The 14065-nt window shown below is 42.5% G+C and overlaps 1 protein-coding gene across 5 annotated transcripts in view; it reads right to left on the bottom strand.

Annotated features, from left to right (window-relative positions):
* The window catches only part of rapgef6 (Rap guanine nucleotide exchange factor (GEF) 6), a 139100-nt gene that overhangs the window by 70301 nt on the left and 54734 nt on the right, over positions 1–14065 (bottom strand). For 2 of the 5 annotated variants that reach the window (XM_012922040.4, XM_076889354.1), the window contains 2 exons: positions 11783–11926; positions 10539–10556 (listed from right to left, as the gene is read on the bottom strand). In XM_012922040.4, coding sequence (XP_012777494.1) covers positions 10539–10556; positions 11783–11926 — 162 coding nt within the window. Of the gene's footprint in view, positions 1–10538; positions 10557–11782; positions 12766–14065 lie in introns of those variants that run through there. The other 3 variants (XM_004561749.5, XM_012922039.4, XM_004561750.5) reach the window with 2 other exon arrangements.

Genomic DNA, 14065 nt, shown 5'->3' with positions numbered 1-14065 from the left:
TGACACAGTAGAAAGAATTTGAGTACAAGGAAATACACATTAATCACAGATAACTCACTCTAATACAGTACACTGCTGGCCAAATATACTGAGGTAATAAAGGCATTAGACTGAGCAGAACCGCAGCTGTAAACAATTTGAAGCAGACCTGGTTCTGACAGGAACCACAAATAATCCTGAGTGGGGTTTATTCTACTATGCATCAGATGTGGGATACCACCCAAGAAAGTTGGAATGACACAAGTATTTTTTCAGGTTCTAATCAAAAGGCGTACAATACATGCAACCTCAACAACTGGAAGCCTTTTTTTCCCCCCAAATCAGCTCCTAATTAGAATAACAATGCTTTTAATGACAGCAAATGAGGTGGAAACTTTAGAAAAACAAATTGAAAACCCACGTCATGAAACAGCGCTTTGTTTATTTTGGGTTTTTTTTTCCTTTCATATTTCAATAGTTGTGACTCAACACCTCAGGGGTACAAAATCCTCGTTTTCTCTGGATTCTGAAATGTTTGCATTGAGTTTCTTTTTCTATTTTAATGAAGGACACAGTTAAAAATCTCATAATCTAGTTTTCTTTTCATATTTACATGCATCTCCTAAGGAAGCTGCAACAAGTTCAAGTGCCCAGAGCATAATTTTTAATAGTCAGAAAATTTAAATAAGTTCAATTTTTGAAAAATAAAGATCCATACAAACTCAAAATACAAACTCCTTCTTTTTACTCCAATTTATTTATTTTTTGTACCTTTTAAACTATCCTATGAAGACACTTTTTTTAAATTGTTTTAAACCGCATGTTGTGCAGGATCAAAGATGTCAATACTTTCACATGCAACATTTGTTTCTCTAAGATGTGTGTTTATCTGTGTTTTTCCACACCATATATCATATATCAGCCTGTATACTGTAGCGGTTCTGATGCACAAACAACGATGAGCCAGCGGAGGGAAGATTTGAAAGCAGGAGACATTAGGAGCTGTCTGAATGGCCGATTCTCCTCGAGCACAGGAGAGATGCCAGCTTGCATCAGACACATCAGAGAGCTGAGAATCTTTCTCGGCATTTCTCCCTGTTTTTCTGACCTTCCTCCCTTCATTATGCTGTTTGTTTTTTTATGTCTGTCTACATCACCCACTCACTCCCTCTCCACGCTCCTATTTTTTCCCCCCCTGCTCGCTGCTGTGAACCAGGATTTCTACCCTCAATTCTCCCTCCTCTGTGGGTGTGCATAGGAGGCGAAACACACCTCCCAACTAGGAATGACATCATCGTTTTAATCGGCAGCCAATCGGATGGAAGCACATGGAGCCCAGCCTTCAGAGGAGCGTTATGTACACAAGAGAGACAGAGAGGAGAGGGGGGGAAAAAAGAAAGCTTGAAATGGATAAGTGGGCAAACAGAGGCATATACCGGAACAGAGGGATAAAGACAAAGACACAGAATTAAGCCTGAAGTGGACTAAAAAGATGAAATACACAAAGACACACAGAAACACACAAATAGACACACACCCTATAACCTCCACCTCTCCACATGAATGAAATTACCGAACACTGACTGGATTAAAGACTCTGGGACTAATGGAGGGCTCTGTCTGTGAGTGTTTACAGTGTGTGTGTGTGTGTGTGCGAGCAAGAGAAAGCCATGATCCGACAGCATGTGTGTCTCAGTGTGTACGAGCTGCAGTCTATCCCCTTTTGAAGGGTAGCATGTGCAGCACTACATCATCTTCTTAGCTTGGCCTCAAAAAAGACCCAGCACTAATTAACACACACACAAACACACACACACACACACACATAGCTGCAGTTATTGGTGTGTGTGATGAAATATAAGTTTTCTTTGTTTAAGCTCTCGTGGGTGTGACGGGACATACTGAAGACAGTTTCAGACAATGGTTAGAAGCAATTAGCACTGTTGCCTCACAGTCCAAAGACATGATGTTAGAATAACTGGTGAGGCAGATCAAGCGTTGAACATCTACAGAATAAAGAACTGTTTGAATGTATGTTAACATTTTTGTTAACGTACAAAACCTCAGAGACCGTTTAGACATGTGCAGAAGGACCGGATAAAGGATGCTGAAGAAGGAGCTGCCAGGCAAGAGGAAAAGAGGAAGACCACAGAGGAGATTCATGGATGCAGAGAAGGAGGACATGCAGAAGGTGGATGTGAGAGAGAGAGGAAGATAACCTGCTTAGAGGGAGAGGCCAAAAGGAGAAGCAGCAGAAGAAGAAGTAGAGGAAGAAGAGTTTAACGTGGCTTGTAGTCTGAAGTGGTTTGAGTGGTCAGTACGATAAGAAAAATACTACATTAATGCCAGTCCAGTCCACATTTAGAGCAGAAATACAGATTCATTAATAATCATTAGCAACTAAACTTTTGATGATGTGTTTATCAATAATTGAGGGAACACATTAATTCTTATTATTAATCCGTTTATCTATTTTATTTCATGTGACTCAGGAGAGGAAAACAAATCTCTGCTGCTCACTGAAAAATATCAGCTCAATCTTGTGGCAGTTGTGGTGTGTTAGATGACACAATGGCAGGAAAATATATATAAATGACACTAGCGTACAGTAAAATTCAAAAAGAAACTTTCAATGAAGGTTGCAAGAACCTGGAAACTGCACATAAGTCCTACAAGTCAAAGGATGCAAGCTGAATGTAGTAAAGTCACCAAAAGGTTTCCTCTTCAGTAACATTCACTGTAGTCACTCTGAAATGTAGCACTCATTCAATCATGCTTCACTCATACTGAAAAATAAAAAACAAATAACTCAAATTCTTCTTCTTCTTCTTTTTTTTAATAATACTCGCTATTCTGGAGATTTGATAACCTGGTGGGTTTGTGAATGAAGATAAATAAAAATACATCCACACGTTTGGAAAGACTTTCATAAAACTTCCATAACAAGAAAAAGTCCCACATAGCAGCCTGCAGAAGCACACCATTAAGCACTTTCAAAACAAGACAAGTTCAGAGGAGTCGTCTCGCCGTGTGACTCATTCAGCTCAAACTGAAAAAGAAAAAGTAAAGACGAGCGCCGTAGTCTGAGCACGACTTCTCAGACGACCGTTTACTGTAACTGTACATAGATGTGGAATGTGTCTTCAAAACACGGAGCAGGAAACACGTCACGCAGGAAACGCTTCCTGGAACAGCCGGGCTGCGACTGAGTGTCTGTGCGTGTGTGTGCAGCTGTCTGGTAAGGTAAGTGCTTTCTGGATGAGGCCCAGAGAGAAAAGTGAGACAGAAAACAAATACTGGGATGGATCTAAAGAGGCGGAAGATGTATGAGTGAAGACTAGAGAACGATGCAGAAGGATAGGGGAAAAAAGCAACACAGAGAAAATGAGAGATCAAAGATAGGAAAAGTTTTAAATCTGGAACATATGAGTAACTCAAGCACTGACTAAACACACTCACAGAGGCGGCGTGTGGATCAGTGATTACAGAGCGGGGCCCTGTATCTGTTTTATCATTCAGCGTGATGCTACTGGGAAAAATGCCCCGTGGGACACTACACACTAATTTGTATACACATGCATCCCAACAGAGAGCGGTCATCTGCATATGTTGTCTTCAGCTAGCTTGTGCTCACAGCCGATCAGTTCTGCCAGTCTAATTAAAAGGAATCCATTGACTAAAGCTGCAGCTCTTTAACACACAGACATGTGTTCACAAAGAAGTGCTGAGTTATTGAAAGTTATTGGTCGGTGCAACCAATCAACACTGCACAGAAACATCAGCGATTAGTTCACATTGACTCTGTGCCTTTAGTTGCTATTATAATGCCCCCTCACACCAGCTAACAGGGCTGCGCCACTGCTCGAAATCAAGTCTGATCCCTTGCTCGTATTCAGCAGGACACAAAGCGCAGCAAGTCGCTTGCAGACAAACAGACACACGCATTCAAGTATGCTGCACAGAGACTCAATTAAGAGAATCTGCCTGCTGCAGCCACGCGATCATGTGTGTTGCCGTGCGTGAGCACTCAGCCCCGTGTTTGCCTGTCTGTCAGAAAGACGGGACAGGAATTCCTGCTATTTAAAAGGGCCCTTCCCTTTCCGACTTCTCCCTGCAGAGAGAGGGCCGACGGCGATTGCAGTGTAGAAAGCCTAGGTGCAAAAAAAGAAACCAATAAAAGGACAAAAACGGGAGTGAAATCATAGAAAGTAGCTGCAAGAGGTAAACTTACAAATGTGCCAGATAAACTGGAAGCACACACTTTGTTTTGACCTTTAGGTTCACTGGGGCTGTGAAACCTTGAAGCGGAGGCTGATGCGACGTACACAATGGGCGAGCATCATCATCATCATACAAAGTAGGAAACGGAAAAAAAAATAAGAACTCGAAGGTCAGTACTGGAGACATACTGACAGCAACCAAGAGGAGACAGCGAGTCAGAGAATAGGACGCGAGAGGAAAGAAAATGTTTGAGTGTGGGTGAAAGATTTAGACAAACAGGAGCGTACAGAGGAGAAGGAAAAAGGAGTTGAGGAAGAGTGAAGCCTTTGTTTTTCCTCCAGAATGTAGGTTGTGTTTTATTTTAGCGCTCGGCACCAATTTATTTCTACTGCCAGGACACTTTGATTCTGTTCCCCTGCTCTGGTGCGGAGCCTTTTAGACAAAATGAACTGTACAGAGGCTCAAATGTCCTCCAGTTCACACTGCCTACCTTTACACATTAAGATTAAGTTATAAACACTCAGATCTAGTGAGAGCTGATGAAAATCGAAAGTGTAGCTTGTGTTTAATTTCTAGGAAAGCATTAAAAAAAAGGGAAAAGCCCCCAGAAAACATACACAGTAAGGTTAGATGGGGGGCGGACGAGCAAGCAGGAAAGATGATGGAAGGGGAACCGGTAGGAAGAGAAGAGTGAAAGGAAAGGAAGGAAGGAAGGAAGGAAGGAAGGAGAGCTGGAAGGAGGAGGAGAAGAGATGAAGCAGAGAGAAATACGGCGCGAGAGTTCAACAAGGTTGTCATCTTAGTGCTGCTGATGTAATCCCTAAAATTAGCAGCAACAACAGCCGCAGACAGTGCCCCACTGGTACACTGTGCTGCCCAGCATACTATACTCCGCATGTACGCAATCACGATGTCTGCCGACGTTTGAAAGCCAGTGGAAAATAAATGCCTTGTACTTGTTGTGTCATGCTAAGAAAGCGGGCATGCAGCTCACAGAAAACCTGTGTATTCGTGTGTGCTCTGTGCATAACAATGAGTGCAGCGGGACTCCAGCAGCAGCAGGAGGGCCGGGGCACCATTCAGCTCCTTCAACACTTAGCTGAGTCAGATTTTGAGGACGTAAACAGAGGACTGCTGCACCCTGACGGCTATTTGTGTGAAAATATGTCACTCATTAACACTTAAATAACTTCACAAATTATGTTTACCATTTACCCCAGTTAGTCTTCTTCTCACTCCTTTGGTCCCTTGTAAAATCCCCACTTCTGACCTTGCTTTCCCCTCACCCCATCCTCCCACTTCCTTCACTCCCATGTGACCTTCCCACAACCTTACCTTTCTGCCTCAGCTCTCCATCCCCACAACTTACCGCTCCACCTTCAGCTGCAAACCCACTCATCTTTTCCATGAACTGTCAAACCCCTGTTTCACATTCCTTGTTCCTTCCGTAACCCCTCTGCTTCATTTCAGCCGACTTCTCATGCATATATACAAGATCTCACAATATCTTTTTTTAGTCCCTGTTAACTTATCATTCCATTTGCTTTTCACCACTTCATGCTTGTCATCTTATGCCTACTTCTGTTTTCCCATTCTGCTCTATCCTACCTGCCCTCCCCTTTCCCCTCCCTCTTAGGTATTTTTAAAGGTTGCTGTTATGGCATCTCTGCCTTACAAAATGTGCGAGAGTGAGAAGACATTTGACAATCTACATCAAAATAAAGCTGTCACTCCTCTCGTCAGGAGGATTCTCTTTCCTTGGCTGCTGAATGCCAACAGGATTTTCGCTTGCCCTTTACAATCCTGTCCTGCCGATTATTTATTTGGATACTTTACTAAAAGGAAAAATTAGGAGCAAATGTAATGTGGCAATGATTTGAATTATTACAAATAATTTGGCATAAGAGAATGCAGGCATCGTGTATTTTTATGCCTTATTGATATGTAAATGGGGGGAAAAAATGTCAGCATATCAAGCTAAATAGTTTGCATTGCAAATATGCTCTAGATAAGAAATCCACGAAGGTGCCATAACGGACGTATGGACATTTAAATCCACAGATGTGAAGCAAAACTGAAAAGCCAGACACATCCCCGAAACATTATGAATTAAGCATACACATGGCACACGTGAGCTTTGCGAAACCACGCACGCAAGCACACTAATGACAACAAAAACCAAGCCAGGAATATTATCGGAAATTTAACAACTTCATCAGTGTGCAATGCCAAGCAAAACTCTGCTTGGTGAGCTAAAACCAGCCTGTTGGAAGTTAGAGAAATTTTCCCCAGCCAAGGAGAAAAATCACAGAAACTCCCAGGCCTGGTTAGCAGACCCGTCTAATCAAAAACAGCAACCAAACATGAGAAAGCATCTTTGTGTCGCCTCATCTTAGTGATTTTCCAATCTCAGGGGAAGGTGAAGGATGATGCAGAGCAATACTTCTCACATCCCCAGGTTGACACTGCTATGACAAAGCATGTGTATGAGTCACACCTAGTCACCGCGTGAGGAATGCAACCTTAGATTTAACCTGATTCTAAGCAGTGAGGTAACCTAAGTACTGCAGCTGCATGACAAGCACAAGCTCATCAAATTGAGTTAAAATGATACAGCTGAAGACGACATCACCGCGTTAAAGTCACTCCTAATGGACCATTAAACGGAAACTCTATAATATAATGAAAGTCTTAAATGGGTAATACAATACAAACAATTTAATCAAGCTTTTAAGCAATGGGAGGTGTGTTTGTAAGAGACAAAATTTGTTTTCCTTACAGCCAAATCACACAATCACCAATAAATAAAAAATAAGGCCCAGCAGTCAAAACTGCATCTGTAATTTTGTATAACACAAAATACTGATAGAGGTGTACGGTCCCAAGTGGTGCTTGTAGTCCACTCAACCAGTGTAAAAAGAGGAAATAAATAACATTCATTCATGTCTAGCTACACGTCACGCTCAGTGTGGGTTGCTGCAATTTAGGAACAAGACTGGTGCGATTTGCTCCTTCCTGTGTGCAGCGCCTTCCAGTAAAGGCAACCTGACAGTGGAACGTGACTACAATAGTCTTAAATACAACTTTAGGCTTCAGGAAGCTGAAGCTTTCAGTCTTCCCCCCGTCTAGAGGAATTAACAGTAGTACATCAGTGCCCGATGTTTCTCGTTAGTAATGCAGTTTTGCATACTCGGCTCATTTTTAGTGTGAGATTAAAAACGAATGCTAACGTGTTTTGTAGAGTGGAGAGAAAAGGAAAAAAAGAAGAAAAAGCAGCAGACGTCAGACGTTTTGCCTCCAGGATGTTAAGTAACCACAGCCGTTGCAAGAGACGAGTGTTTCCGATCTGTTGTGTAGCGACACTCAGCAGCTGAGAGGATGCTGCTTCATGCTCCAAAAGCATGATCACAGTTCACACACATAGACAGTGACAAACGAGCCCCAAGACAAAATGTTCAAAACAAAGATTTTGAAAGCAAATCGAATGTGCCAAACACCTGCACGTGGCAACCTGCTTTTATTTTTTCTGAAAAATCACGAGTTAAACTGAGAAAGTGGCCCAACTGGTGAGGAGAAAAGAAAAAGAAGCATAACAACACTCTCCTGATTTTATTCTAGTGGTGAACTGTGCAGATGGCTGAACCTGCATCATGTTAAATTAATGATCCCGGGGTTCCATGGAGTAGCCTGGCTCTAAAAAGCCCATAGAGCAGGTTTCCCCCGCAAGGCAAATGAGGTGATGGGTTTATCTATCTATCCTGCCCGGCAGGAGAAAGGCAGTAACCCGGTGAAGCATCTGATGTCTAAATGAAGTGACTCTGTATCTGTGCAGCATGTGAATGTGTGTGTGTGTGTGTGTGTGTGTGTACACGTGTGTGTGTGGGGGGTGTGAATCTGAGTCATCAGTAAATCCCAGTGGTCTGTTATAGTAATAAGAGAGCGCAGGAGCTTCTGTCTAGCACCTCGCTGGCAGAGAGGAGTCAGGTTTCTGGATCAATCGCAGCCGTATCAGTCATCACACAGAATAAAAGAAGTAACAGTGGGTAATAAAATAAACATCGATCTCACAGACATTTATCTTTCTCTGCCTCTGAAACTTTAAAATTTAAAGCCAGCAGACCAACTCATTGGTTTGATTTATAATAATTACTGTAATTATTGTGTTGCATTCTTCGTTTAGGAGAAATACCCCTTTTCGGGGTTTTTGTGAATCATCTTTTTGGGCTCGTCGTAATTCATAGCTTCAGGAACTTCATTCACTCCAACAGAAGCTATTAAGAGCGAGCAAGACACACCAGACACCAGCACAGAGCAGCGATAATGGATTACTGATGTTATTATGGTTCAATAAGGCCTCTAAACAACATCCTCTGATCCACTGCCAGAACCACAGCGCTGCTTTGAGCGTGTGTATGTGTGCATGTACAATATGCATTTACAGAAAGGGGTTTTATCCTCATGCTGTCACTATATCATCGCAAATGGGAAACCAGAAAAAAAAACAAAACAGAAAACAAACAAAAAGAAACAGAATCTCTGTCTCATATTTGTAAGCAGCCACCAACTAATCAAGTTAGAGTATACATCCATGTCTGTCACGGCTTGACCTTTGACCTTTTAGATAAATAGTGTCAGCATTTTATCAAGTTTCCCTGTGAGAACAGGCGTCGGCAAGCTTTTATCACATAAAAGAGCCACTTTTGAGCAGATTTTGACAAGAACACTAAAATACCAAAATAAAAATCCTAACAGACCAGCTGCGGATAAAGCATACCGACGAGCCTCGTCACAGCGTTGGCAGCGAAAGCAAAGAAAGCTGTCCACACATTTTTAAACTCTCTATTTACCTCTTCAAACCTCTTAGGATTTATTGGAGTTCAAAGTCAGCTGAATTCAGGACGAGCTATTTAAGTGAATACATCTGTGTTAGCTGCTGCTATTGAGGTTCAGAGAACTTAAAAGGCATCAAGTGACGGATGTGGGCTATGATGCAAATAATAAGTGTGAAAATATAAATATCAAAACCTTTTTTTGTTTTTGGTTTGTAAACTAAAGAGCTTTACAATTTCAGATTGTAGAGAATTACTTACGATGCTAATTACAAATGATCAATATCGACCTTTGTTTACGTCTTTATTTATCTGTCAGTGCCACACAAAGTCACTGGAGATGGGCCAAAGAGGCGCGTGCATGTTCGAGACCCCTGTTACAGACACTTTTATGCTACCATGTGATTTGATTTGTGGCCACAAACGCGTTGACATGATCATCATTCAAACCAGTAAGGCTCAAATCCAAGTGGATGTTTGTGCCCTCGTAAAAGGAATCCCTGTTGTATCATATACATAACAATGGGAAAGACGTGAGGTCACAGTGACTCTGACCTTTGAAGGACCAAAATGTAATGAGTTCATCTTTGAGTTCGGGTGAACATTTGCACAAAATCTGAAGATGTACCCTGAAGGTGTTGCTGAGATGATGTGTTCGCACAAACGGAGCGCACGGAAAGACAGATGGATGGACAGACGACGTGAAAACATTACTCCTCCGGCAACGGCCATCGCCGGCGCAGATGCATTAACATTACACTGCGTGCGTCTCACAGGAAAACCATGGATGATTTTTTCTTATTAGCCAAGCTGCTTTACAAAGGGAAAAGTGTCACCTTTAAATCCTGACCCAATGATCAATCAGCAAATCAATAAACCTTGTTCTCCACAGCAGCAGACACAGAACTTAAGCTAACGTGTCTGTTTCATCTGAAGCCAAGTAGAAAAGCCAGTAGTACTTCTAAAGCAACTCCTTTATGTCACAAATGACGACTGATTTGGACTATCGGGGCATAATAAGCAGGGATTTTTATTATTATTTTGTGGGGTAATGTGTGGAAATTTCCAACTTGTGCCACCGACAGCCCTCATCGCACAAAACAAATCACAAGTTTCCACTTTCGAGGGACATGTGCCAATGATGTGACTTCCATCTGAGGGGGAATCTGAAACTTACACTATTACATTAAACCCATCTCTGCCTAGCAAGGCAATGTTGTTCCCGGCATGCATCTGTTAATTCCTCTGTCTGTTTATTCCTATCTGCCACCCACAGTGTCAGCAGACAGCGCAGTGTGCATGTGTGTGGCAGCCTCTAAATATGACGACGAAACCCCCCCCACAGGACTGCCGGTTTCTAAACAGGTGCCTGAACCCAAAGTGACTCATATAAACAGCCATGCACGCTCAAGCACACTGAACACATACATGACAGAGACATGAACACAAAACGCCCAACACAGACAGACACACAGGCAGAAAAGTTTCATGTCTTGTATTTCATCCTACCTGGTTGTTGACATAATCCTGAGCGGTTGCATGAAAAGGGAAGAGAAACAAGAAATAGTCACAACAGCAAATTATGCAAACTACGTCTTGTCAAAGTGAAATTAGCACAACATAAGACATCATTGTATTCTTAATGAACAAAGGCAAGCGCACCACTGTGCAACACATGTCAAAGAACAACAATCCCTTGTGTCAGTTGAGTCTTTGCTGTCCAATATTGCTCCAATTCCATGCACTCCTAAAGTAATTCTCTATATTTCTCATTTGTTTTAGTCCTGCTTCTCTGGAGCAGCGCTGCGCTAGCACATCTGAGCAGATAGCCTTTACATAATAAAGGGCAGTCACAGAAAAGAATGTGGTGGGATTCGGCGACGCTGAAGGCTAGAAATGTAATTTTAAAAAGTGGAACAATCACCATGAGACCACAGAGGCAGGTAGGGTCGACAGAGGACGCTTTAAACTCTGCATTAAGCCCCGTCGCAATGCTCCGGGGAGCTTTGCACGAGCTGGGAAAAGTGTGCATATGACCTGAGTGTGGAAGTTCGTTTGTGTGTGCGCGCCTCTGTGACTGTGTGTGGCAAAGCGTGGCTTCTAGTGATTAGTTAAAACTGTAACTGACACACTTCTGGCCACAGTGATGCTATCGCAGAGAGGGAAGTTCCTACACGCTCAGCTTTAATACTTTTCCTACACAACTTTGGTTCAACAGACCTTCAGAGAAACGTTGTTTTTCCTAACAAAATTCAGCTTTTATGCACGTTAGACAGCAATGCCTCCGGCATTTGTTTTCTCTGTGGCATTGACAAATAAGTTAAATACCAGAACAATGCATGCAAACTGCGAAACAGTGTTTCCCCATACGCTTTACCATCCCCCTCTAGCTTTATGGTGCTTTTGTCATCTTATTCTTTAATTCATTAAACCAAAACTTTATTGAGAATGAACTGCTCTCTGCACACTGTGCACATCACAAGGATACTTTAAAACCGAAGCTAATGATTATAGTTGGGGTGTCAGCAAGCTTCAGAGAACCAAATGTGTGAAGATCTTTAAAGGACCCTGAAAAAACAGTAGTTGTTTAAACATATAAAACCCAACCAGCCTCAGTGTAAGCGATCTACTGGAAAGAGGCAAAGAGTACGTTTTGATTGCCTTCCCACTTACACAGAAGCAACATGTCAATACTGTAAATGCTGAGGGTGGTTAGCATTAGCCTTTGCTGTTAGTAAAGCTTTTATTCTTACCGTGTTGTAGCTGGCGGGGTCTTGGCCGTCTGTGATCAGTTCCCGCTCTCCCCTGGGGTTGACCCTTCTGAAGCGCCGTCTGGACCGCCGTTGGGAACCCTCCCTCTGCAAGAAGCTGTCGTCCCCCTCGCTGCCGTTATCCACCTGCAATATACAGGGAACACTCTGCTCAGAGCAGAAACTTTGACGGGATTTGCCCCCACAACTTTCGGGTGTCTGGGGGTAGCTGGAAGATCGATCCTCAGCGTATGTGACCTGAGAGCACGGCTCAGAACAGCTACGTTTCAACAGTTCAGACTTCTGGATCTTAGGGAGTGTGTTCAGATTGTTATATTCCACATTCTGGCTGTCAGATTCGGATCTCTGCTTCTTATAACCCAAACTTTGGGTCTTAGATTCTGTGACGCTCTCCAAATCTGAGTTGTTATCCTTGAATGCGTTCCCTTTCTCCCCCCGTGGCTCTGCTTCGGGTCCTAGGGCTTCTGGGATCTGGTCCTGCTCTTCTGCTGGCTCCTGGTTGAACATCCAGTTCTTCCAGAGCGCAGAGAGCCGGTGCCAGCGGAGCACACTCATCTGGACTCAAGAAGGGGACCAGAACAACACATAAAAGCAGGAAATACCACAAGGGGGAGAAGGGAAGAACAAGAAGAAGAAAAACAGCGGGGAAACCCTTTTATACAAAAGATGAATAGAAGTGCAGCGTCCAAAATTTAAGACAAGGTCCAAAATCCTGGGGGATCCCACGACATTTCATCCTCTGGGTCACTCCTCCAGAATAAGAGAGAAAACAAGGCAAGTAAATTAAATGAAGAAACAAACAAATCGACGACGAGGGCAGAAGAACGAGCGCCGCATCTCCTCCTTTCTCAAACTTGGCGAGAGTAGTCCTCCTCGAGACAGAGTTCATCTGCTCGACATGTTGCATACTGACAGGCTTGCTCACATGGTCGCTCGCTCGCTCTCTGACTCTGTATGACACGCGCACAAAGCACACACTGAGCCACCAGTTTCCTCCAGGAAACCGTAAATACACAAATATCCTCATCAGGCAGGAGGAAAAAAAAAAAAGAAAAACAGCAGAGCACACAGATTCCGGCCATACAATTCATTCCCTTTTTGTGCGAGTCTGTTGTAGGAGGAATTTGTTTTCTTTCTTCGTTGCATAATGCTAAGTGAAGTCAACAATCTTATTATCCCAGCAATGAACGGACTTTTTCAATAAATAAATGATGTAACCCAGCTCCTCTGCCTTCATTTTCTTTCCCAAGGCTCTTGGATTTGTTTTCAACTTAGCTTTTTCAACTTTTTTTTTTAAATTATCTTGTATTTCAGTATCAGTGTGCTAGTTTCTCTGAGTCTCACACTCTCTGGTTATATAACAATGTCTAAGTCATGGCAGTTCATGAATCAGAGAAAATTATAGTGTTTTCGATTTTTTTCCTTGTCAAAATTTGTGTTCATGTGTGGTCCTGCCACGCTAATATTAGCCTGAAGTCAGGAAAGATCACTTCCCGCACCTAAAGATTTAAGATTTAAGTTTTAGCACCCCCTAAAGTGGGCAGCCAGAAGCAAAAGAGACTCAACAGTAGCTTTGTTTACTATGTTTTCATGCACTCAAGCATAAAAAACATTTGTCAGAGCATGCTGGCAAATACAGTAACATCAATCCATTGCCTTTACTGTGCATGGATAGAGTGCTCAGACCAACAGTCCCCAAACAAAGTCCTAATTCCTGGCTTTAGGTTTTGTTGTGACTTTGTCATCCTGCTACCACCATTTTTTTCCCCACTTTATCCTGACTAAATATTATGACACTTTTAAACATGTGTAATGTTTCTTTATCAATAAAAATGGTAAAAGTGTAAGGTGACGTTTTAACGTGTTTAAGTGTGACCTTCTTTCCATCCATCATTTTGCCAAAGACTTTTTTACAGCCTTGTACAGTATATATGAAAAAAAGATCAAACTGTTTGGGAAGATCCTATAGGAAATGTTTTCTTCAGCCTTTCATCTCGCAATAATGTGTTTACTATCAGAGATTTCACCATAGCGTATGTACACCACAAATGGCGTCTTTGTATGTGACCACTGTGTGTGTCTTTTTCCCTCTTCAGGTCAGTCATGTGTCAGTCACTGTTCTTAATACAGACCCATGATCAGCCGCAAAGAGTGGTGGGGATGACTACAGCTTCTGTGCTGAGAAAAGTAGAAGAGAGTTAAAGAACAGCCTTAAGCGACTGCCGTTTGTGCCTTCATGTAGTCGCATAGAATAAAATCTATGAA

Source organism: Maylandia zebra, linkage group LG10 (assembly GCF_041146795.1).
Source record: "Maylandia zebra isolate NMK-2024a linkage group LG10, Mzebra_GT3a, whole genome shotgun sequence".
NCBI classification, from domain to species: Eukaryota; Metazoa; Chordata; class Actinopteri; order Cichliformes; family Cichlidae; genus Maylandia; species Maylandia zebra.
The sequence above is the reverse complement of the archived record's forward strand: the minus strand, read 5'-3'. Positions and strand labels throughout refer to the sequence as shown.